The sequence below is a fragment of the Gobio gobio genome (genome assembly GCF_949357685.1).
Source record: "Gobio gobio genome assembly, chromosome: 5".
NCBI classification, from domain to species: Eukaryota; Metazoa; Chordata; class Actinopteri; order Cypriniformes; family Gobionidae; genus Gobio; species Gobio gobio.
This window is the reverse complement of record NC_137101.1, coordinates 13,327,245-13,352,691: the sequence shown is the minus strand read 5'-3', so window position 1 is coordinate 13,352,691 and position 25,447 is coordinate 13,327,245. Positions and strand designations below refer to the sequence as shown.

Genomic DNA, 25,447 nt, shown 5'->3' with positions numbered 1-25,447 from the left:
AAGCTGAAAACATCTGTTTATTCAAGTTGCACAATACATCATTACTCCACCCTAATTGAATTTGTCAGTAACTTACTCTCATAATGGATGACAGAACAGTTAAAAATGTGTGCGACTGCAATGCCAGCACAAGATTAAAACTCTTAAACAGGCACAAGACAACACCAATAACTCAAAAGTCTTGCAGATTTGTTTGCAACGAGGGATAGGATTGGTATCTGACAGAAACAGAAAACAGAGACAAATTTATGTGGTCAAACGTAAAGACAATCTGGATCTGATATTATCCGGATATGAAAGTTACTATCCGGATATGAGTGGCTGCAATGGGTCTTCTGCGAACAGAACCGGGTGGATTTTCAATTTCAAGTCCTTGAAGCAAGCTTATCCACTTGTGTTTGTCTCCATCTACCGGCTAAAGTGTGTCAGTACAAGCAGTCAACCTGAATACGTCAGCAAAATACGTTTATTAGAAGTACATTTTTAAAAACATTCAGTAAACATACAGCTGTTTCAGATAAAGCTCTACTGCCCACAAAAGGATGCAATAGTCTTAAGGCAAAGAATTTATGAGGTGAACCCATTTTTATCAGAGCAAATGGTGATAGGCGATAACCTTTTGTATATACATTCAATCTACACAGATAACAATATTCAAATGAAAGATTACAGATATTATATCAACTAATGGGATAGTTAAATGCATACTTTCTTGCAGCTCTGATGAGAGATTGCAAATTTGCACAGTGTTTTTACCAACATTTTAAAATATGCATAATCTGTCATTAGCATAAAGCAACTGGATTACATGCTAATCAGTACAACAAGAATGTTACATTTAATCTTTTTCTTTTTCCTTAGCATTTTTTTCCAAATGACATTGAAATTCAAAAAGGCTGATGTTGCTGTGGCAACCTCATTAAGATTTCCTTCGATCACCCGGGAGTCCATCAATTCAATGAAAGTAAAATGAGCATAATAATCCAGTGAGCATAATATTCAGCCAATCCATCAGAGGGATATCATTTAGGTTTTATTTAAGCCTATCTAACGTGACGTGTGATTGGCAGAATTTGCATGAAACTGATTCAGGAGCAACTAATGAACAGATCCACAGATTTAAAATAAGACACTTTCTTCCTGTTTGGCATGATATACACATGATATAAAGACTGCAGACATGCTTCCCACTCTATTTTAGGACACAATGCCATTTTGTCCCCTAAAATATCCTGAAACTTGCTAAACAGTGATTTTTTTCCACAAGCTACATATATATATATATATTTTGTAGGAAAATATAATAAATGGTCTTCAACCCATTATTGATGTTGGTCCAGTGTATTTGTGTGCCCCTAAGCAGGTTCCCACACCTGTTTGAGATCTAGCAGCACATTACATACATTTAACAAGATCAAAACAAATATGTGGTTCATGAAAAAATATTTTTGATATATGATATTATAATTTACTCAAAGTAAAACATTTCTAACTGCCTCCTTGACAGCGCAGGGCAATCTTTTAAAACTATTAGGATCATAAGGAGGCAAATGAAAGATAATAAAGCCCTCATATTGATGTAAATGCATTTGTTCGTGCAGTTTTAAATGGGCACAGTAGTAAGGCCGTGAATGTGTGTGTGGAGTGTCAGGAAAGGCATATACGTTTCCGAGCATCAGTACGGGTCCAGTTTAATGCGCCTGTGCAGGCAACAGGTGAACACCATTCCACATATCTGAAACACACACAGACATAAATATGTGATCAAAGAAACATTAAAATGATGAAGATCTGATAAGTCTGGTGGACATCTGTCTGGTCAAACTATCATAAGAATTGGAACAGAATGAGATACTGGCAGGCATCAAGCAGCAGTGCATTTCATAAAAAGAGCCCCAACAATATTACAGTGGACTGATGGTTAGTATTTCTCTTTTGAGTTGATTCAAGTATCAAGATATGGTCCGATGTGGCCTTGTGGCAATTGTTGAAACTCTCTTTATGAAAGGCTTGAAGGAAGAGGGAAGCGGTGTACAGTTACTATGGAAACCGAGGTGTAAGGCAGCCTGTAGCAGTGTTGTTGTAATTGGGTCAATTAGCATGTGTGGGAGTGTGTGTGTGTGTGTGCACGTGTTTGTACGAAGGCTACAGTGTGTAGGCAGAATCGGACCAGTGGTAACTCTCATAATGAAGAGAGCATAAACATTCATCTTCACATTTGAGATTCATACAGGTGAGTTCTGGAAGACTGAGGAATTCTTGCTTTAAAGTTTATGACTGCATAAAAACACAGCATGATGCTCTTCTAGCTGTTGGAAAAAAAACTCAAAAACCTGTTTTAAAAAATCTTTAGGAGGTAAAAATATATGGACGCAATCATACAAACTCAGTCTACAAGTTACAAAACATAATCTAAAAATATATAGAGTGTTTCAAGCCAGGCTTGATTTCTTTTTTCTATCTCTCTGGAAAAAGCAAATCCAAAGACAAATCGGAAGCCAGGTCCTGGGAGGGCTTGTGGTGGGCGATTATTTCTACAAAAATGATGGAGCCTCATCCTACCCACAAACACAGAAATAAACCAGAGCAGAGCTCAACTCAAGTATTTCCTTCCCTTAATAATGTTCTGGTTTTATAGGAAAAAACATAAACTTTAAATTGGTTAATCTGTAGTTAATTGTAGGGTAAATGAGCATTTACGGAACATGCCAGCAAGGATCACTGGTTTATGAGTGTTTTTTGAGGTTTCAAATGAACCTCTGGGAACTGTAATGTCTGTGTCAGTGTGTGGTAGTTTATGGACTAATAATGGGGTACATTCATATTATATGTTAGTTTATAACCAAAAAATGACTCTAATATACCAAAGTATTAAGGACTACCATATACTAGCATAAAAAGTGAAAATGATGTAATTTGTGCACCCTAATCTAAACCCACGCAATAATTGTTCTTTTGAAGATATTTCACAGAATGTCAATGCTGCTCTTTTTCATACAAACAAAACGAATGGGGACTTTTATTTGTGCTTGGAGTCAATAAAAAAAGTCACTGACAAAAGAACCAATGAAGTTTGATGTCAAAAGTGTCAAAGAGATTTTTAAAAATACAACAAAAAGAACCATTTTAAGCAAATGAAGACTATTGTTCAAAAGTTTGGGGTTGACAAGTTTTTATAAATGTTTTTGAAAGAAGTCTCTGATGCTCACCTAGGCTGCATTTATTTGGTCAAAAATACAGTAAAACAGTAATATTGTGGAATATTATTACAATTTAAAAGATCTGCTTTTTATTTATTTGAATTTATAATGAAAAAAATATATTTTAATTTTAATACATTTTAATTTTAAATGTATTCTTGTAATGAAAATCTGAATTTTCAGCATCATTACTCCAGTCTTCAGTGTCACATGATCCTTCAGAAATCATTATGATATGCTGATTTGTTTTAAAAGTTTAAAAGAACAGCATTTATTTTTTTTAAATGTCTTTACTGTCACTTTTGATACATTTAAGCATCCTTGCTGAATAAAATATAAATCAAGCATTCGCTAGCTCCGCTATCAGCCGATTGGAAAAATTCCAACTCCACCCATATCAGCTGATCAGATTCCTATGCACTCAATTGGCAACTCTCAAACACGGCGCCTTACTTAAAGGGATAGTTCACCCAAAAATGAAAACTAGCCCATGATTTACTCACCCTCTTTTTGAAGTCCATAAAAAATGCATCTGTCCGTCAAATAATGTGCTCCACACAGCTCTGGGTGGTTAATAAAGGCCTTCTGAAGTGAATCGATGCGTTTGTGTAAGAAAAATTTCCATATTTAAAACTTTATCAAGTAAAGTTCCAGCCGATCGCCATCCGTGGAAAAGTGTTGAAAGTGCCTTCTCGCAATTCAAGATCCGTACGCGTCGTCCCTGGTAACATTTTAATACTTTTTCCATAAATTGAATACGGAAGGCGATCGGCCGAAAATTTACTTTATAAAGTTTTAAATATGGATATTTTTCTTACACAAATGCATCGATTCTCTTCAGAAGGCCCCTTATTAACCCCCCGGAGCCATGTGGAGCACGTTATTTGACGGACAGATGCATTTTTTATGGACTTCAAAAACAGAGCAACAATTACTGCCATTATAAAGCTTGGATTAGCCTGGACTTTAGTAATATAACTCTGATTTTATTCGTCTGAAAGAAGAATGTCATATACACCTAGGATGACTTGAGGGTGAGTAAATCATAGGCTAATTTTCATTTTTGGGTGAACTATCCCTTTAAGCGCAGCTTCAGTTCAGTCTGCAAGCTAGCTGATTCCACTGCATGTTGCTTTGCAACCCACCTCCTCCCCAGCTCTTAAACCGTGTTTAACTGTATCGATGTCATTCTGTTGTCATTGATGCATGTTCTGTTCTAAATGGGTGATTTCGCTGCCCTCCCAGTTAAAAAAATGGGAGGTTGTCCCCAGAATCTGCTGCTGTTCCATGTCTTGGCTTTTCATGGAGCTCATGATAAAGACAGGGAATTTAGAACAGAGCCATATCGCCAAATGTACATTTTTCTAAAAATGCCAATAAAAAGTTGACTAAAAGTTTGTCTATGGTGTTTTTGAATTAAGTGGACCTGATTGAAATATGTTTCACACAAAAAAATATATAACTGACACCAAACTTTTGAACGGTATGTCTTTACAATCTTTAAGAAAAGCTATCATATGACATTAGCAAATGTAGAATATTGTGAACAAAATGTTTTGACTACTTTATGCCTCGAGCTTAACAGCCCCAGTCCTCATTAATGTTCCTTGTGCAAAAAAGAGCATCTTAGAAAATCTACAAAATACCTTCCTTTGTGTCCATTTTTCATTTTCAGCTTTATAACAAGTTTGGTCTTTCAAGCATCTCTCCTCCATGTCATAAAGCACTGAGTGAGAAGCAGTATTACTGCTCTCTGCCAGCACTTCTAATGCTACTCTAGAGGAAAATAAAGCCGGATGAAAAGTGGGATTAACAGCACCGGTGAAAGGCCCGACAGACAACCAACTGAGAGATGAGACTTATATGCAATCAGCAGGCCTATACAAAAAGCAAGGAGAAAAACAGCCTATTTTTCTGAGGAGATATGTTGACACCTTTGGAACTTCTCCTTTTCAACAGTCTGGGTCCGCGGGGAGGGATAAAATAGACAGGAAGAAAAAAGCCTGAAATAGATCGGACACACTGGGAGTCTCACAGCAGGTTTCAGGTACAAGGTTATATCAGGTCTGCACCGTCCAAGGATGAAAGTTGCTGATTCACAAGAAAAAGTATTTGTAGCTGAATGTCTCCAAAAAGCGATTAACATAAAAATGCTATTCAGTGCCATTAGTTTGGTTCCTTTTTGCCATGCAGCATTCAGCATGTGTGGTTTAAGAGTGCTGGTGTCATGCCAAACATACACATAAGTCATACAGAAAGCATGAGGTGGACATGAGGTGACAGGGACAAGGCACATCGACATGCACACACACACACGCGAGCATAAACTCAAACAGCCGACCTTCTCATCGCATAGCGGTTCAGGAGTCAAATATTGGCACTAGCCAATCAAACGTCAGAAAAGTCCTCTTCCTCTTCTTTATAAAGCAGATAAATAAAGCAGGCAGTCAGCACTGCTCCTATTAACTACAGGACACACACACACACACACACACACACACACACACACACACACAGATACACACAAAAAGAAAGAGACAGAAAGACAAACAAAACCAAGACAAAACAGAGACACACGCTGTAATTTAAGACAAACATTACAAATCCCTGAAATACAGTGTTCAGACAATCTAAGAAAAAGATGTTTAGGGCAAGACACTACAGTGTCAAATAAGCAATGCTCTGATTCTTTTTAAAGTGAAATAATAAGTTAAATGCTGATTTATTATTTTTTAACTTGGTTACACAATTCAATGTTTTCTAGAGATGAGAATCCAACTCTTTAACTGTGTAACAAATAAATCAGTATGCATTAAATACCATTAGACCCACCCTTTAATTTGTTGCATTGTTGCAAAATGAAGCTCAATTAAAGGCTTTCACTATAATAAAGATGTTTTTATATTAGATAAATAGCATCATCTCATTGTTATACATTTATAGATAGTGATGATGATTTATAAGATTCTGACCCCTTGATTTCAGTGCATTTAGCTACATTTTGTTAGCAACTTCAGTTAGCAGCTTGGCTAGTTTGACTATATAATACTACAAATGAGTAGAGTTTTAAAGTAGTTTCTTCAACACAAACAATTTGTTATGTTATGAATGTGAACTCTAATGCTCTAGACCCCTGCAGAGCATAACGACAGTGATATGAAAGATCATTTAAGAGGATCAATTTAATTAGCGCTCCCTACAGACAGCTGCTTCAAGCCATTTTGAGGCTTTTTACAGTAAAATCATTACATTAAATTTAACACAGGACTTATTTTTAGTCCTCTAATCACTCCAGAGCTTCACATTTCCTGGATGAAATGATCACATGACCAGCAGCTGAGACATTGATGCTGGAAACGCTGCTCATCACAAAGTCCTTATAGGCATCCACTTAAACCTTGATAGTTTTTCACTGATTTAAACTATTTACAGTAAATAATTTGACCTAAGGGAATTAATTAAACACTTTGACTAGCCAAGCGAGACTAACATCCAGTACACTACGTAGTATGCGGTACACAGTACAGACTGCATCCTATGCCCTGCATCCCATGCGCTACAAATTGCATAGTACAATGCACACTAAAAGTTTTTAAGAAGAACACAGTGTTCTAACGGCTTGTTAGAACCAAAACTAATGATATTACATGCAAGACATTGATTTTGTCACTGATTTTGTCACGTCTGGTCAGGCAACTTTAACAAATATTATGCAATGTTCTGTCCTACCATGTCAGATTTTGCTACCTCCCATTAAAACAGAAGGTAGCACAGCAAAACATAATACCTATCAAGTTGTACTACCAGCATCATATTCAAGTGGTTTGAGTAGGGCCGTAACCACCATAGACATTGAGGGGGACAAGTCAAGTCAAATGGCCAAATTGTCCCCCCAATATTTGATATTCTTGATGCTGCTCTGCTGTACTCCATTACACACCGCTCTGTTTGTTGCTAGGATGACAAAACATTTTTTAAAAGTAACATTTTTAGGTTGGTCTGCCTCAGTGGTCTAACAGCGCTTGTCACTGTCATAAAGAGTGGGATGGCCAATCAAATCAAAGAAGGCGGGGCTTAATGTTAGTGCGAATTCCAACGCGACACTTTAGTTATAGCAGGGAAAGAGTGCGTCGTAAGTAGCTTAACATTTAATATTTGACAACAGTTTTACGATAAAAAACAGTAGTATTGAGTGATGCAAACTACTTGACACTTTTTATGAAATTTCACCATTTTGAATTGAAAATATGGCATTATTTACGTAAATCATAACTGAATTTGACGTGACAAGAAGCGTTTTGCATTTTTACATATTAGGCAGAGGAAAATAAGAGTGAATGTGTGCATATTTAAATATATATATATATATATATATATACCATTATTTTCAAATAGTTTACTTCATAACTACAACAGAACTGGAACTTTTAATTGAATTCCTTTAAATAAACCAATAAGACCAATACCTAAGACATGTTTACTGCAAAAAACATCCATACCTACCCCTACCCTAAACCTACCCTGAAAACAATTCAAATATTTTTAAAATAAATATTAAATATTGATGTGCACGTGTGCAGTAAGCCCTAGTAGGATGAAATGTCAGGACACCTGTTGTTGCATTTCAGATCAATACATGTCTTACAGCAAACATTAATATTCACATACAGGCTCAACAACATATAAAAACATTAAAACCATATATTACCCACTAAAAAGAGAAGGACAGGGATACACTTCTTAAAAACATAATCTATGGTCATTATCCATCACTCCCAGCTCAGAGAATCAATATGAGGTCTTAGCTGGAGTCACATTTCAGTGGTGTTTATATACAGAGTTTATTCAAAGGAAACAGATCAATGGCCCTCTGCACGCTCACTGTGAGATCTGCTCTTAAAGCTGAGAGCTCTCATCTCTCTCTTTCATTTTCTCTAGCCTGCATGCGGTCTCCACCTATTTTTACCCAGCGGGCAGTGCACTACTGTGCACATTACCGGTCGAGGGCAAAAGCAGAGTCCATTAAACGATTGCCCTCTGGCCACTGCATCAGCTATTTTAGTGAAGGCTTTCATGTTATTGAACCACATCAGGAGACCTCAATGATCCATTGTTCATACTGTTTCTCCAGGGTATGTTTCAAGGTAATTGGACATAAACATCTCTGTAAAGTATGCAAGTTGTAAATGTTTTGTGGTCAAAGATTTGCGGTCGGTAAATTACTTTTTATTCACAAGATCAAAAGAAACATTTATAATATTACAAAATATACCGATTTCAAATAAATGCTGTCATTCATCAAAAAATTAATGGTGTCGAGAAGTATCGCGATTTCCACAAAAATATTTGATAATGTTTCGAAATGTTTACAAATAAGCCTATTGGAAAGATGACACTGGAGTAATGGCTGCTGACAATTTAGCTTTGCCATCTCAGGAAAAAATAATATTTCACAATGTTACTGTTTTTACTGTATTTTTGTTTATATAAATACAGCATTGGTATGCTTAAAGGTGCACAATGTAAATTTTTTTCAATATCCAGTCAGTGGATAGGTCAGTGTTATATATTTTGTTCAGTTGAGTACTTACAATATCCCAAATGTTTCCAAATATTTGTAAATCGTGAGAAAACTGCTATTTTAACCAAGGAACCGGGACGTGTGATGGAGTCGCCTGTCAATTGCGTCATATCTGCGTTACCCTCGGTTTCCGGTTTTATTTTTGCAGAAACGCTTTACTCTCACTGCAGTGTGAACAAGTGTCATAGAAGCCGCCGAGCAAATGGACAGAGTAACGTCATAACATCATTTTCAACACACTCAGATGTATCTAATATGAGAAACAGAGCTGCGTTACCTCATACTCATGACCGGAAAAGCGTAAGTGGCGCCGGTGACTGTGGCATAATAAAAGTCCCACTGCTCGCGAGGCGTGTTGCCTTCATCTTATTAACAATCGCTCCAGCGGCCTTGCTCAGCTCTCACAACACTCGGTCCTGCTCTGCTTCATACTACAGTAACGTTAATAATTGCATCCATGATCATGATTTCTGCCCGTGTCCTATCCCGATTCTTTTCCACCGGCTGTGAGGTGAAGACCACATGTCCCAAGATTCTGCGCTCAAACTTGACATCATCAAGCTACGCCTTTGTTTTGAATAGGCGACCTCTAACGGATGGAAAATCCTTTTAATTTGTCATTATTTAAAAAAAAACATTCATTATTATTTGTCCTTTATGACAGCTTTAGTCTCATTTTGACAGCAAATTTGTATTTAGTTTTAGATATATTTTAGTCATCTGAATTGTTTTAGTTTTAGTCGACTAAAATCGAATGGGTTTAATTACACTGTAGTGTAATGCATTACTTAAGAATTTCTCTAAAATGTCCAAACTCATTATATATACCCCTGGAGAAAGCATCTATTAATCTGTTAATATGAATGATAATAAAGTTTGAACATGCAATACAGACACACATTTAACTGCTGTGACACATAACATGTCTTTATTTATCTTAAAAATTAAATAAAACCTCTTCTCCTACAGAAGAGCACATGGTCTTTTTTTTCGATGAATGATATGCATTCTTTTTAACAACTTGCATACATCAATCTTTATTCTTTCAACTCATGTCCCGCCGGGGACTGTTGTGCGCATTTACCCCACACACACAGCAGTTCCGACTGGATCTTTTCCCAAATCGTCCCTCCCTAACATTTTCGTCTAGTTTTTATTAGTTGACGAAAATGTCAATATATTATCGTCATTCACATTCTCGTCTGTGAAAATAATATCAAAAATGATTTGTCAACGAAATTAACATGATACACTGTCATGTATGAGAGAGATGAGTTGTTTTATTAATTTTTCTTTCCAATAAGAATTTTTCTTTCTTATGATTCTTAAAATCATATTGTTTTGAAGCCACATGATGGTAAGTAAATAATGACTTTTTGAATTCAATTTTTTTGGGAACTATCAACCTGAGGGGGAGGGAGGGGCTTACCTGTAGACAGGCCACGCCTATCCCCACAGCTCCAATGATGAGCAAGTGATCCGCCAGGAACTGCTCCAGTTTAGTGATACAGCCGCCCTGTGAGAGACCACAGCATTATAAACTACTTCATAAATGTATCATGTGCTTGTCTTTTCAGTGTCAATGTGCATATGTGGATTTGTAAAGGGATTTACTTTGCAGACTGATAAAAAGTTACAGATATATGGGTGATAGGGAGATTTTTTTTATTGTGTGATTTACGAGACATTATTGTGGATACTGCCACAACATATTGCATATAGAGTAAAATTAATCGCTCACGATAGGCCTGTAAAACCAGTGTCGTAATGTATTATGTATCACACCGGAGGTCTGTTCCCAAAGAATACATACGGAGAGCTTGGCAGCAGTTCACTGTAGTGTTTCCTCACACTTCACTAGCTAATATATGTTACCAGTCGCACCTGTCTCGCTCACAGCTGTGCTTTCATAGTCTAAATGACTCTCAAGGGGTGTATCAAACACTTCACGATGATATGGTTCACAGGCGCATTGTAGTTCCCACAGACAATGAAGAAGCATCTGAGCATGTGGCAGCTTTGCCTCAAACCTCAATACCACAACAGAACATTAACAGAATTAAGAGTTTTGTAAAGGTAATTAAGTACAGATGAATACACTAGTATGATCATGTTGAATACATGTTATGTGGAGGATGATATGATGTTGACTGTGTCAGACCCACCTCCACCTTGTAGATGTTGGAGGGGTGGTCTCTCTTTCCACACTGAGGGGTGATGGTCTTACAGCAGCTGTCAGGGACCAACCTTGTCTCCGCCTCCGGGGACATGATGTACACACTGTGCGTCCAATCAACAGAGCTGTTGCTCCCGCAGCACTTGAACTGCAGGGTGAAGGTGAGGGAGTTAATTACTGGTTATTTTTCAATTAGCTACCATTAGTGCAAAGTGGTCCGGTATTTAAAAGGCATGGAGTACCTGTATCTCTGCACTATTTTGTTCACAGTAGTGATTTTTACATGACGTTTAGGGACAGTGTATTGTCTAGTACATTGTTTAAATTAAAGAGCTGATAGTGAGTTTTATTAAAAAAATAAAAATGAAAAACAAATGTAATAGAAAATAATAATACTAAAAAAATTATATTAAATCTAAACAAAATAAAAGCAAAATAAAATTATTAATATTATACTTTATTTTTAACAAAATATAAATAAAAACATTTTTAAATAAAAATAAAATAAACATTTTAAATAAAAACAAAATAAAAACAAATAAAATCTAAATATTTCTGAAATAAAAAACTAAAAGGATTGTTCAGAAGTTATGGACTTTTGTTCTGTTTTGTTTCCCTTAGTTCCTGTTTCCCTGCTCTGTTTATTTTCAGTTTCCTTGGTTTCTGATTATGTACTTTGTTTCTATAGTTACCGATTATCCCCAGCTGTCTCATTTAGTTCTCAGTGTATATTTATACACCGTTTGATTACGTCCTGTCAGTTATCTCCGTTATTTAGTGTGCTTGATTTACCTGTCATCCTCCATATTCATTAAAGACATTTGCTGCGTCCCAATTCGCCTACTTATACTATGACCGAAAAGTATGTACTCTTTTTGTGAAGAAAAAGTACATACTTTTGAGTGTGTAGCAGAAGAGTATGCAAGCTTTGGGACATACTACTTCGTCATCTTTAACGGACTCTGTTGCTTAGTTACGTGCATCCCGTCAACGTTTAAACTGCCCTGACAGTGAACTGACAATCATCGTCACAGTTAAAATCCTCCACATTCAGTTTAATTTCCTACTGAGAGAGAAATGTAGTCGCACGTTGATCTGCCATTCGTGGGTCTTTAATGCAGAGACTCCTCTCATGTGTTTGCAAAGTTAATGGCCAAATGTTTCATTACAGAAGTTCACAATGCTGCTGCAGGTGAAATATAATGTGGATAATATAGAATAAATATATTTTAGTCATGTTAAATACTGATAATTGCTCACTCAAACCCCTTTATCAATCCCTCTCTACTTAACCGTTGGACTCGCATTACCGTCATGTTTGCAGTTTTTTAACACTTTTTATCCGCGTTTGTAGTTCTAATCGAATCCTCGTCCATCTCAAAATGGGTTAAGGGCAATATCAGATGTTAGAGTGCGCATTGATCTGCACTTCGAATTCTGACCGGAAATAGTAGACCATCCGGGAGTCTTTGGAATACTCTTTTCAACATACTACGATTTGGGACATACTAATTATTTTTTCGAATACTATTTAATACGGATAGTATGCGAATTGGGACGCAGTGATTGTTTATCCCACGTTTGGATTTAGACACATTTACTGTACATAACAGCTACCATCTCACAAAAACTACAAAAATGTAATACAGTATAACAAGCATTTGCCTTGACTCTAATCAAACCAAATAAAAGCCTGGGATTTGGCGTTTCTCACATCCTGCTGTAGTCTGTCCACAGACTGAGTGATGCTATCTTTTCCAGGTTGCGCATAGTTCTCAGTCATCGTCTTGCTCAAGTGCTGCTTCAGCTCTTCACTCAGCTGTGAGAGACAGAGAGAAGAGAGAAAAAAAAGTGGAGAGAAATGAACTAAAATAAACAGAGAGTGTGCAGTAGGCAGTGTCATCACTCATCTGTGCCAGTCGGCACAGTCCTACAACTAGATCCATCATAAAAGCAATTGGGAGTTAGTTCTTTAGAGCTTTGTTTTATAGAAATACGGTCTAAAATTTCACTCACCGCCTGGTAATAAACATAGGCCAGAACACCAGCCACCAGCTCAATGAGGAAGATCAGAAGCAGACAGGAGAAGTACTGGAAGAAGACAAGAACCAATGAGCAATACAAATACAATGAATGCAAACAAAATTATCTTTTTCAGAAAACAGGAAGTCCAGACATTGCCGCTGTATATACTATACAAATTATAAAATGATGATGCCATGTGAATCCATGTGAAAATATCATAATTCCTATTATTCTCATTATTTCAGAAAATCCTGAAAGTCAAGGGGAAGTTTGTGGTTGCACAATTAATTAATTAAAAAAAAAATCAACTGTTAAAAAGTGTAAAAAAAAAAACAACAAATTAAATTAAACATTTAAATACTTAACAAAAAAAGCATTAAGCATTAAAACAAAATTATGAAAGAATTTTATAAATAAATACATTTAAGCCATTTGCATTTGTTTGTTAAAGGAGTAGTTCACTTTAAAATGAAATTTACACCATGATTTATTCACCCTCAATCCATCCTAGGTGTATATGACTCTTCTGACGTATACTGATGCTTCCAAGCTTTAAAATGGCAGTGATGGGGTCATTGAGTTTGAAGCTCAAAAAAGTGCATTCATCCATAATAACACAGCTCCAGGGGGTTAATAAAGGCCTTCTGAAGCCAATCAATGGGGTTTTGTAAGAAAAATATCCATATTTAATACTTTATAAAGTAAAATATCTAGCTTCGCCAGACCGTCTTCCGTATTCAACTTACGAAAAAAGCATAACTGACGCAATGTAGGACATAGCGTAAGTGTTGTGAGAGGCGTTACACTTTCTGCGTAAGTTGAATACGGAAGGCGGTCTGGCAGAAGCTAGATAATAAAATTTTTGGATATTTAGTTTTAAATATGGATATTTTTCTAACAGAACCCCATTGTTTCACTTCAGAAGGCCATATGGAGTATGTTTATGATGGATGGATGTGCTTTTTTGAGATTCCAACTCAATGGAACCTGTCACTGCATAAAGCATCAGGATATTTATTAATATAACTCCGATTGTGTTCATCGGAAAGAAGAAAGTCATATACACCTAGGATGTCTTGAGGGTGAATAAATCATGGGGTAATTCATTTTAACTAAATACTCCTTTAACTAAATGCTAAAATGTCACCAACAAGCAATAAACTTACAGTAACTACAGATCTTTTGTTCAGAAATCTTAATTTAGCCAGTTTAGTTTAAATGGCTTCTCTAAGAGAAACAGTATCTTACAACAAGGTTGTTTTAAACACACATCAACGCTCAAAATGCTTCAAAATATAACAATATTTGCACTGTCATGGGGATGAAGTAAATAAAATATTGTGTTTTCGTAAATGTCTTGCTCGGAGCTGGCAGAGGTGGAGACGCCTGACAGATAAAAATGAAAGACACAGTGATATTTTCCTCAGAGGAAAATAAAACAATAAATGACTAAACTGAAATGGCTGTCACAGTTTACAGCGAGGGGAGAGCGAATGGGTGATAACAACCACAAATCTGCCTTTGAACATGTTTTCAGGGAAATCATTTTTTGTGGCATAATTGCAAGCAAAATGTTTTCACGGTTATACATAATTCAAACGCACCAAGCCTTTCTATGCATACACTGATTTCTATTTTAATTGCAAAGTGAGTACTGAAGTTGAACTGAACAGTCTGTTCAACTTTAGTTTCCATCACTAATCAGCAAAGTTGTAATGTATGCAAAGAACAGAAATGTGCACATCAAATTATGCGCAGACACTGTAGACCGAGATAGAATAAGTGAGAGATGAATAAGTGAAGCTCCTAAATGTAATTTACTCAGCCAGAGTATATAAACAGCTGCTTACCTCTCCTCAGTCTCAGATGTTCCAGCATCCCACAACCTCCCCAAACTCCACCTTTATCTTAGGTACCTTGCCCTACATAATATATCCTATATTTTGTCACTATGGGGTCTATCAGATCTCGAATTGAAGCTGCTTCACCAAGCCCCTCATCAGTGGACAGCAAGCCAAATAAGTTTAACCTAATATCAAAAAACACACATTCAACGCGGCACTTCTCTTCTAGAGGTCGAAAGAAAGGACAGGAAGTCCAATGTAATTAATATAAACACCAACACTTGCACTGAAGCAAATTAAATGAACCCATTCAAGGTTATCCGAACAAAACAGCGCACTGAACAGCTGTTAACCTTACGGCAGCTGTCGCATGTTGACATTTATGCATGCATATATATGTTTTTTCCCCAAAATGCAATGCATTTATATCAGACCATAAAGGCTGTATCCTCATTATTAATTCCCACTGAGGTTGACGCTCCACCATAGATTCATACATCGAAGCGAGAGTGGGCTATAAATAGCACTGCTGCAGTGGCAGTCACAACCTTGCTGGTCTCTTTCACTCCCTCGAACAAACATAAGGTACTATCTTTATAAGAAAAATGGCGCGGAAGCACATGCCTGTCAGTTCATTTGTCACGGCTGCGATGTAGCCCGTTCTACTTTGTCTGTGTACACTCAGTGCCGCCCATCTCAACTTACAGACGACAATAACTGAGTTGACTAAACAAAGACTGGGATCTAAAGCAATTACATCTAATGAGTGGAGCACAATGGATACATTGGCACAACCAGCAAAACTTTCACATTCATCTCCGTCCTCTCACCGTGGACAGACAGCTCCTCTGCTCACGTATGACGGCACAGCAACCCAAAAACCCGGTGACCATCACCAGCCCCCCGGCCAGGATCAGGATGTAGGCGGACACGGCGAATGTACTGGAGGCCAGCAGGCTCAGGTACTCTCCTTTATCGACCAGCGTCCAGATCCCAACACCCATCACCACCCCGCCACCCATCTGAAAGAGAAAAATAAATCATAGGATATCAGCTCCTGCTAATACACTAACTGGGTCAAATAAAATGAAAAATCAAGCTTTTAGAACTAAAAAAATATGAGTAAGCCACAAAAATGGTTCATTCCAAACATTCAGAACATTATGATGAATATGAATGAATCAATACATGACCGCCTACAGTACATTTTGAGCCTCTCACAATGAAATGTTTGCTTGCTGAAAAAAATGGCTTGTTTAATTATAAGGGGCAGGGAGAGGGTAAAAAAATAATTAAATGTATGTACATTAAGGCTGCACAATTAATCGAATGTCTAATCGTGATTACAATTACGGATGCCACAATTGCGTAATCGTTCAAAGGCGCAATTACAAAAGAAAAAGTCCACTTACATTATTCTGGGTGCTTAAGATGTGTGCGTTATTTTTCTTTCTACAGGTTAAGGGTTTTTTTCCCATTGTTTTTTTATTTAAAAAAATAAATAAAACCAATGTATAGTTTACATTTGAGGCTTAATGCTATAGAAAAGCAATAAAAGGTTTTCAGGAAGAATGTTTTCAGCTTTTTATCATATAAAAATATAGCATGCAGTTGCTTTAAACAATGGTATAAAGCTATTCAAAACATCTTTCAATGTAAATTGTGATAATCGCAATTAATGAATCACAATTACAATTTAAAGGGAATAATCGAAAAGTATAATTTGTCATAATTGTGCAGCCCTGATATACATATTAATTTAAATTAAATGATATAGTTATATATAGTTATTTGTGAATCTAAAAGGTCTGCAAATTCATGATAAATTCATGACAAACCTAAGTAGATTTGTAACAAATTTGCATAATGCCAGCCTATGGTGTTCATTGGCTACCCACAAACAACGTCAACTTTGACTCGCCTCGCCCTCGCCCTCGCCCTCACCCTCGCCCTCAAAGGAAAAGGTTGGTTTGTGATGTCGACATGTCGAGAAGACATGGTTTTCTGCTCTGGTAGCCTATCAATTCAGCATTTTGAGCCCACAAGGATGCGCTACCCCAGTTTTATTAGGCACCTGAGACACAGGACACACTACTTTAATTATTATTTTGAACTCATTTATTAAGGTGTTGTAGTACATTCTGATGAGCATATTGAGCCTGTCGGGATGCTCTACCACTAATTTGACACTACACTGAAAGAAGGACAATCCTTCGAATGAGATGTTAAACCAAGGTCCTAGCTTTCTGGGGTCATTAACCTCGTTCATTATTATTTATGAACTCATTAATTAAGGTTGTAGTACATCCTGATGCGCATTCTAAGCAAATGTCCCCCTGTAGTCAGTATTTGTATCCCTTAAAACTCATCTTTGATCATCAAAATTACACATTTAAACGTTTATTCCTGTGAAAAAAATTATTCATGCCTTAAAATAGCTTGAATATAGCTCTACACCCGTGCTTCATTTGGTACAAATATGCAATTTAGCCCCATCTCCGCTCACTAAACTTTTACTCAAGTTACGTTAGTAAACGTTGCACAAAGGTATTGCTCTTATGTGCGTCGGACACATAACGTTAATTAATTAGTCATTTGCTTGATGTTATTGAACAGCTAATAATGTGTTGCTAATGTTACACAAACCATGTTCCCGTTTACAATCTCAGTCTGCTTTCTAAAAATCAGCATCCTTAGAAACGCATTGAATATCATAGAACGTCAGTGGAAAAAGGCATATACAGTACTTCATCATAACATTCTTATACATACATCATATACATAATTCACCCGCTGTATTGCTAAACGTACCGGATTTTTCATATCAACCTGGCTTCCCTTGAGACTCCCCTGCTTTAGAGCGGACATAGTTAATGATATGCTAAAGCCCGCCCACACGTTGACATTATTGGTTACAAGGTAGTTTGTGACGTAAGAAACACCAGGGATTTCAAAATTTCTTTAGTTCACTGGAGTTTTAAGAAGAAAACACTCAGCAATGGTGTTTACTTATTAATTTGCACATGGTTTGTCTGAACGCATACTAAAAACACCACATAGACATATAAACAACATTAAAAAACAGATTTTCACTTTAAAGCTACACTGTGTGATATTTTCCCCCATCTAGTGGTGATAAGGTATATGACCATCCAGTGAATTTGAGTTTCTGTTCCTCTCAATTCCGATTTCGTTTTAACTCCTACGGTGGCCGATTTGGTCCAAGATTAAAATGGCTTCCAGTTCGACCTCGTCCACATTCGACACGGTGCCATTGAGTGTTAAAACGCGACAGGCGAAGCTTGAATTTACGGGTATGTCTCTCTTTGGCTAATGTACTTTCAAGATGGAGGGGCAACATGGCGACCCGCATTCGAACCCCTTACCTGTATGTATTTTCAATGGCATATTATAAACTTACGAGAATACTTTATTACTTGAAAGAAGTAAATATACATTAATGAGCACATATATTTTTTAAAGAACTAAGTGTTTTTAGCTAAGAATAAACTAAAAAAAGTTACACAGTGTAGCTTTAAGGTGTGCACTTCCGAAGGATGAGAACTCGGGCTCGAATTGATACAGTAAAACCATGCCATTGTTGCAATTCATATCACTGTGTATACACTGAGGAAGTCTCTCGGCTGAAATTCATATGGGCATTTGGTTTCCGACACGCTGGTTGACCAATCACAAAAAACTGGGCCATCTGACCAATCAGAGCAGAGTAGGCTCTCGGAAAGGAGGGTTAAGAGATGGGCCCTGTCCCAAATGGCACACTTCATGTGCACTCTCAAGTCCACGAGACCGTAAGGTGTCCCAATTGTCATTTTAGGTCTCAGATGGGTGCTCACGAGCGCCCCCTTTGAGGTCGATATGCACCCTCAATGCGCACTTCTGCCGAGTCCGCACTGGTGGGTTAAGCAGCGGACTTCTTCCCGACAGTCAAAGAGCCGTTACGTCATGAAAGTGCGGACTCAGAGGAAGAACGTGAGGGTTTAGGGAGCCATTTGGGACAGGGCCATACTGAATCCTTTACCGAACCATTTCAGACACAGTGAGAAAAGAGGTGATGCTGCAGTGTATTTTATGAGAAAATAGTTTTTGGACCTTTGATGCATGTAAACCTATTGTAGGAGACCTCCAAAACAAAATTAGGAACGTTTAAAATAGGGGCACTTTACCAAATCCTGTTTTTTTTAAACAATGTGGAACTGGTGGGGGAAAAAAAAAACGATGTGACCCCCTTGATAAGCGATAATGATAGCAAAAATGTTTATCAAGACAAACAATTATGAAGACAGATGGCCAAGGATAAACAATGATATCATAGTAGCTGGAGTGAGAACATTATGTTAATTATAGATATCAAACTGAAACTCCTGTTTCAACTGATAAACAACTATTTCATAGTTTGACGGGCTTGTCATTGTTTAACCAACTCAAATAACCATTCATTTACCCTGAGATTTCAGCACAGGTTAATTATCCACCTGTGTGGTGCTGTGCAAAGTAAACACTCCATTAATCTATGGTCATACACACATTTATCCATTTTTCAGATCCAAGTCAGAAGCGGAGGAAATCCCAACAAGGCTCTTCCCTTCAACACTCCCAGCTATTTTCTTGACATTCTCTAGTGCCAAACTCAAACAACAGCTGTCCCAGAGTCCCATTGTCTTTCATGCCCCCTGAGCTGCTTGCATACCACACACACAGTGAGGACTTTTGAGTCTGAGGGAGAAATTGTGTCTTATAAGTTCTACATTGAAGGAATCACTATACTGAATATATTTCAGAGGTTATGCCTTAAAGTAATAGTTCACCAGAAAATAAAACAAAAGTTAGTAAATGAGGACGGAATATCATTTTTGGTGGACTATCCCTTTAAATCAGAGGACAATCCCTCAAAATTGTGTCTTATGGTTGAAGGTGTGGCTTCTGACTCATTTCCTGAACCTCTCGTCCAGGATATATGAAAACCTATCATTCTAATGTAGAAAAGTACCTACAAAGATCAATTCAATCAAAGGATACTTTATACTGGTGGATGCTGTTGTTCAGACAGGCTTATTTCTCTCCATTCAGATTTACTCATGTTTTAAAATTCAACCCTAGAGGGCGCTGTACTTGTTGCGCTCAGGCACAGGTGGGTGGGAAGAGGAAGTGAGAGGGGGAAGAGAACGAGAGAGGGGATGATGGGACAAGACTCAGATTGAAGTTATGAAATCATCCTTTTTCCCTGCACTTTTCATTCACCTTCGTCTCTCATCACATCTGATATTTAATAAGAATGCTACCTAAAACAAAGTCTGGAAACATTTTATGCATGACAAAGTTGAAACAACAGCTTGAAATCAACATTCAAAACCATTTTTACTTGTGTGAAGCAACATTTTTGCCCCTCTGAACAGCATGCTTCAGAGTATTATTTATTATAAAACCAGAAACGTGCATTGAGAAAGATACATTTTGATGTAGCGTGATAGTAAAGGTTATCCAAAGGGCTTTAAATACCAAAGTGGATCTCAGACTCACCCAGAACAGGAAATTGAAAACAAAAAGGAGGTACTTGAGACACACTGTGACCCAGTCGTCCTGCTCATCTTTATACATGCTGCCCATCACTCCTGTTGGAGAGAAGAAAAGAAATAGAACTGAAATAGAGTTCTCATGAAATGGAGGATGTTCACCCTTTGTTACAAGGCAAAATGGGAAACGGACAAAGAGAAGGACGTGGGCAGGAGCGTAAACAGGCTTTTGGAAGGATGGCAGTCAAACACTGTTCTTTTCTGTGACATGTTAATTAACAGCTGTGGCCCATGGGTTTCTGCCACAGACAGACGACACGCTCCATCTCAGGGCCTAGTGTGGAGGCGTCGCGTGTCAAAACAGCAGCCATGTATGGGTGCTAAAATGAGGGAGTTTGGTTTGAAATGGTTGAAAGCTCAACAAAACTACACACAATTCAACCCATACGGCTGGTTTTAGAAATCACGAGGACACAGAAAGCAGATTAGAAAGGTGACTGTTCCAAAACACAAAACTTGGTTTATAAAAAAAATCCCTGCTATAATGTGTGTTTTTCCCTAGATTTTCACTGTAAAACCCATTGATTTCTTTCAGATACCGAGGCATAAAGAAGTTGTTCAGAATGACTGTGGGGACATATTGATTTGCTGATCACGTGTTGTGTTAAATGTATGGAGAAAGCCCTTGCTGTGTGTCAGTAAAGTAATCGCTTAAAGTGCTTTTTCTTAAAGGGTTATCTACCTGTATTGAGCAGTAAATACAGATTATTTATGATGCTGATGGATTCCAAATGCAGACCTAAGTATACCACTAGTTTGGAATTATGATTTTGTAGAAAATGATGTTTTATTCATTGCGTTTGCATTTATTATTCACCTCATTGTGCAGGGTCTGCCTGATAAACACAAACTATCCTCTTATCCTCTCTGTTCACAGACCAGTGGCTTTGGCTTGGATTTGAGAGACATGCTGGCTTTGTGTTGTCATGGGTAACTACTATTGTGTTTCAAGAATTTTAAGTGAAGCCGGTATTCTTATTTTGTCCATATACTCAAAGTCTTGTTTTAAAAATACATACCACTTGAATTTCAAAAAAAAGTTTAATTATTGAAAGATTTAAAAGACGATTCAACTTTAAACCAAACCAACACTATTTATTTTCCTCTTTAAAGAAAAAAACCCTACAACATAAAAAACGATATATAATATGAAAAATTCAGTAAAATACCATTTAATATACCATACCATAAAATATACTGTTAACCAAATAATGCAAGGGTTATTAGAGAAAACAAAACATAAAACACACATATTATATATTTAAGTAATATGTCATGCAGGGACTTTAATGTCCTTTTCTTATTTTGCAGCAAATTGTAAGGTGACATTTTAATATATTTTGGTTTGTTGGTGTCTGGTTGTAGAAGGGGTTTTGGCAGAAGTCTAGACATTAGGCTAGTTTAAGTGTTTTTATCAGCAGTGTACTGTCTTCTTGAATATAATGTAGACATTTACTGTAAATTATGTGGTAATAGGTAACACTTTACAATAAGGCTTCAATTTTAACATTACATTACATTTGTTACTGTATTTGTTCATCTTTGGTAATGGTATGTAATAAAAAATACAGCTTTTCATTGTTTGTTTATGTTACTTCACGGAGCATTAACTAATGTTAACGAATACATCTTTAATAATGTATTAGTAGGCTAAATCTTGAAATATACATTAAAGGGATAGTTCACTCAAAAAGAGAAAATGATACTCACCCTCAAGCCACCCTAGGTGTATATGACATTCTTCTTTCAAACGAATACAATCGGAGTTATATTAAAAAAATGTCCTGGCTAATCCAAGCATTATATTGGTAGTGAATGGCATCCCGAAATGTGATGCCCAAAAAAGTGCAAGTTTGAGTAAGAAAAATATCAACTTTCTGAATAAGTAAAAAATGGAAGGCGGTCTGGCAGAAGCTAGATTTTTTTTACTTTATATAGTTTTAAACATGGATATTTTTCTTACACAAACATATCGCTTCTCTTCAGAAGGCCTTTATTAACTCCCCAGAGCCATGTAGACTACTTTTATAATGGATGTATGCACTTTTTTGGGCTTCAAATTTTGGGCTCCCATTCACTGCCATTATAAAGCTTGGATTACCTAGGACATTTTTTAATATAACTCCGATTGTATTCGTCTGAAAGAAGAATGTCATATACACCTAGGATAGCTTGAGGGTGAGTAAATCATGGGATAATTGTCATTTTTGGGTGAACTATCCCTTTAACAAAGATTAATTATTATGCTAGAAGTATTGTTCATTCTTAGTTCATGTTAATTAATGTAGTTAACTCATTTTAACTAATTAAACATTATGGTAAGTGTTAGCTACCTGTAATAACAGGCCTACGTTTTACTTCCAAAAAACAACAACAAAACAATTAAACCGTTTTTTACAACATCAAAAAAGTAGCAGTAAATAGTGAGGTAATCTTTCTTCGTTTTAACTAATAGGCCACTTTTAAAGATAGCATCAGGTAGGCTATATTTAAAACCTTTCTTAGGTGTATTTCTACAGCGTTTCACTTTCACTCTGTTTACTCTCACTGTGTTCAGAGGAGTTTGTTGTGGTCTCCTCGCCAACAACTGACACGTCAATCGATCCAAAAGCCACGGATGCGACGTGACTAAATACCGTGTGAAATCACTCCTCTGAGCATTTAAATCAGTAGCCTAATATTCACGTTATTATGCTCCTCCTTCAACACCCAACATACAATGAAAGCAATGGTGGTTGTCCCGAACAAAAAGAGGACATGGTGATTCAAATGCAGACGATTCTCTTTCTCTGATGCTTTCCTCCCCCGGACTTTGACCTATAATACTTTCCGCTAAGCGCATCAATGTCGCGCAGTTGAATTGATCCTGCGACACTCGTGAACATAAACAAATCAAAACTACGAATGTGATGTACATTTCTTTTTAATTAAAACTCCTGTTCTTATGCAGTGTTTGGGACAAGCGCAAAAGTCACTATCCATAGCATAAAAAGAAAACACATCGTGTTTAAACTCACCTTAACAGCGGATACAGGTCGTTTTATCCAGCGAGGCTTGTTGCTCCGGAGGCGTACGTCCAGTCCAGTCGGCGGGGGAATCGGAGGGTCAGCGCAGGATGTGAGGAGGAAATGCAACTACAGCCCGCCCCTTCATTTCATGAGATTAAATACAGCGAGCTGTTCATCTTCAAAGGCTGCCCCTGGACTAAATAACTGTTATTAGTGCTTTTAAGTAAGTTGCCTTGTCTCATTCCCCTGAAAAAAATCAATTCTTTTCTCCCCGGGGGTTGGATTTGAACTGGACTCTGTTGTCTGCAAAACAATGCTGTTGAATACTGTAAATAATTATAATAATTTTAACAGAATTCTACTGTTATCTTATCTGTCGACTCCAAAAATGTCTTGGCCTAAATTTAAGATTTATGCATTTGAATTTTATACAGGCCTATAGAATTTCCATCCATTTTGATTAATTCTTCTAACATAAACTAATAAACAATCAATTTCTTACTTGTTTCATTTATGTATGATCTGCATAAAGAAACATATAAATATGCATCACATTATGTTTATTATTTTTATAAAAATGGATGGAAATTTTATACTTCAAATACATAAATCGTATTTATTTTTGATTGTTACCTTTTAAATAAACAGTGTTGGGGTAACGCACAAGTAGGCCTAATGTGAGTTACATAATCAGATTACTTTTTCCAAGTAACGAGTGAAGTAATGCATTACTTTTATATTTAGGCTTACAACAAAATATCTGAGTTAGTTTTTCAAATACTTAACGCAAGTTACTTTGTTTTCCCATTTATTGACACACCTCTCACTCCATGGGTGTTGAGAGAAATCGGAGGTAAGTACAGAGTCGAGTTCGTAGGTCTAAACTAAATGTGAACATGCATTTACTCATCTCACGTACACAAAAACTGATTCAGTATTCCTAAAAAAACCCTCAGAATATTACGCAAACCTGCAATAATTAAATGTTAAATAATAAAAATATACTTTATGTATTTAATCTCACTTTATTAACCATTATTGTCTGTGCTGCTGACCTTCGAAGATACAATTGGACCATACTAATAAGCAAAACATTTTTTAAACTTAAACTTTCTTCTGCGATCCAGATAAGAAAGGTTTGTTTGAGCAGCGCCCTTTATTTGCATTAAGGCTTATTCATTTCACTTTTAAAGGTCCACTGAAATGCCTTGAAACGTGCAGCATTATTCAGTGTGTTGACGTAATTTCCCCTGAACCGGCTCCAGCTGTAAGCAGCTCCTCCCCTTTTTTAAAACAGCCAATAGCGTTTCGTTAATATCACAGTTTGACTAGAGCCTTTCTGTTTGGTAAAGCCACAGTTTACTCCTAAAGTAATCTCTAACCGTTTATCATCATAATCTCCTCCATTTGGCTTTGAAATACAGCATTCTGTGCAGCGTTTAAATGGGTCCGATATGTTTGTTGTCTGCGCCAACTCGCACATCTGCTCTGCGCTCTCATGTCTCTAGTCAACGGCTGGTCTAGACTATGTGTTTGCGCTGCGGCGGTGTGCGTGAAACTAACAGGAAACCAGACTTTGTTCGCCTGAACTGAAAGCATATTTAAACTGTCTGAATCGTTTCCTATCACATATATAGTCCACTATGTGCCACTATAGTGTAGGGGGCGGGACGCTTAAGATACTAGAGAGCATTTCATTGGACAGAAGATGTGATGAGAAGATGAAGTCTGCGATGATGTCATCAAAATATGTGATCCATTTTAACGGAAGTGAGAGACTACGTTTTGAATGCTTATATCTCCTAAATGCGAATTTTGCCATTGTTTTGGAACACACCAGTTTATTCATAACCTTAAGGCTACCAGTCGTTCTAAAAGCTAAAAAACTTCAATTTTATTTCAAGGGGGCCTTTACATTTGCAAAAACTTTTACAAGCAAGCCCAGCCCAGGTGAGAAAAAGTAACGCAAAAGTAATGTAACGTTTACTTTCCATAAAAGTAACTAACACAATAAGTTACTTT

At 36.9% G+C, this 25,447-nt stretch overlaps 1 protein-coding gene across 3 annotated transcripts; it reads right to left on the bottom strand.

The window, feature by feature from the left end:
• On the bottom strand, positions 1-23,518 carry tspan11 (tetraspanin 11). 3 transcript variants are annotated; one of them, XM_079816462.1, is made up of 9 exons: positions 23,435-23,518; positions 20,365-20,456; positions 15,657-15,848; positions 12,974-13,048; positions 12,672-12,776; positions 10,947-11,105; positions 10,211-10,297; positions 5,542-5,666; positions 1-1,735 (listed from the first exon to the last, which is right to left on the bottom strand). In XM_079816462.1, exons 2-8 carry the CDS (start codon positions 20,449-20,451, stop codon positions 5,589-5,591), a joined length of 783 nt encoding a protein of 260 aa, XP_079672588.1. In that variant the 5' UTR covers positions 20,452-20,456; positions 23,435-23,518; the 3' UTR covers positions 1-1,735; positions 5,542-5,588. The 3 variants fall into 3 exon arrangements, with proteins under 3 accessions (XP_079672588.1, XP_079672589.1, XP_079672590.1); XM_079816464.1 differs by having other exon boundaries at positions 450-1,735; positions 5,542-5,617; XM_079816463.1 differs by lacking the exon at positions 5,542-5,666.
• Positions 23,519-25,447: the final 1,929 nt, after the last annotated feature.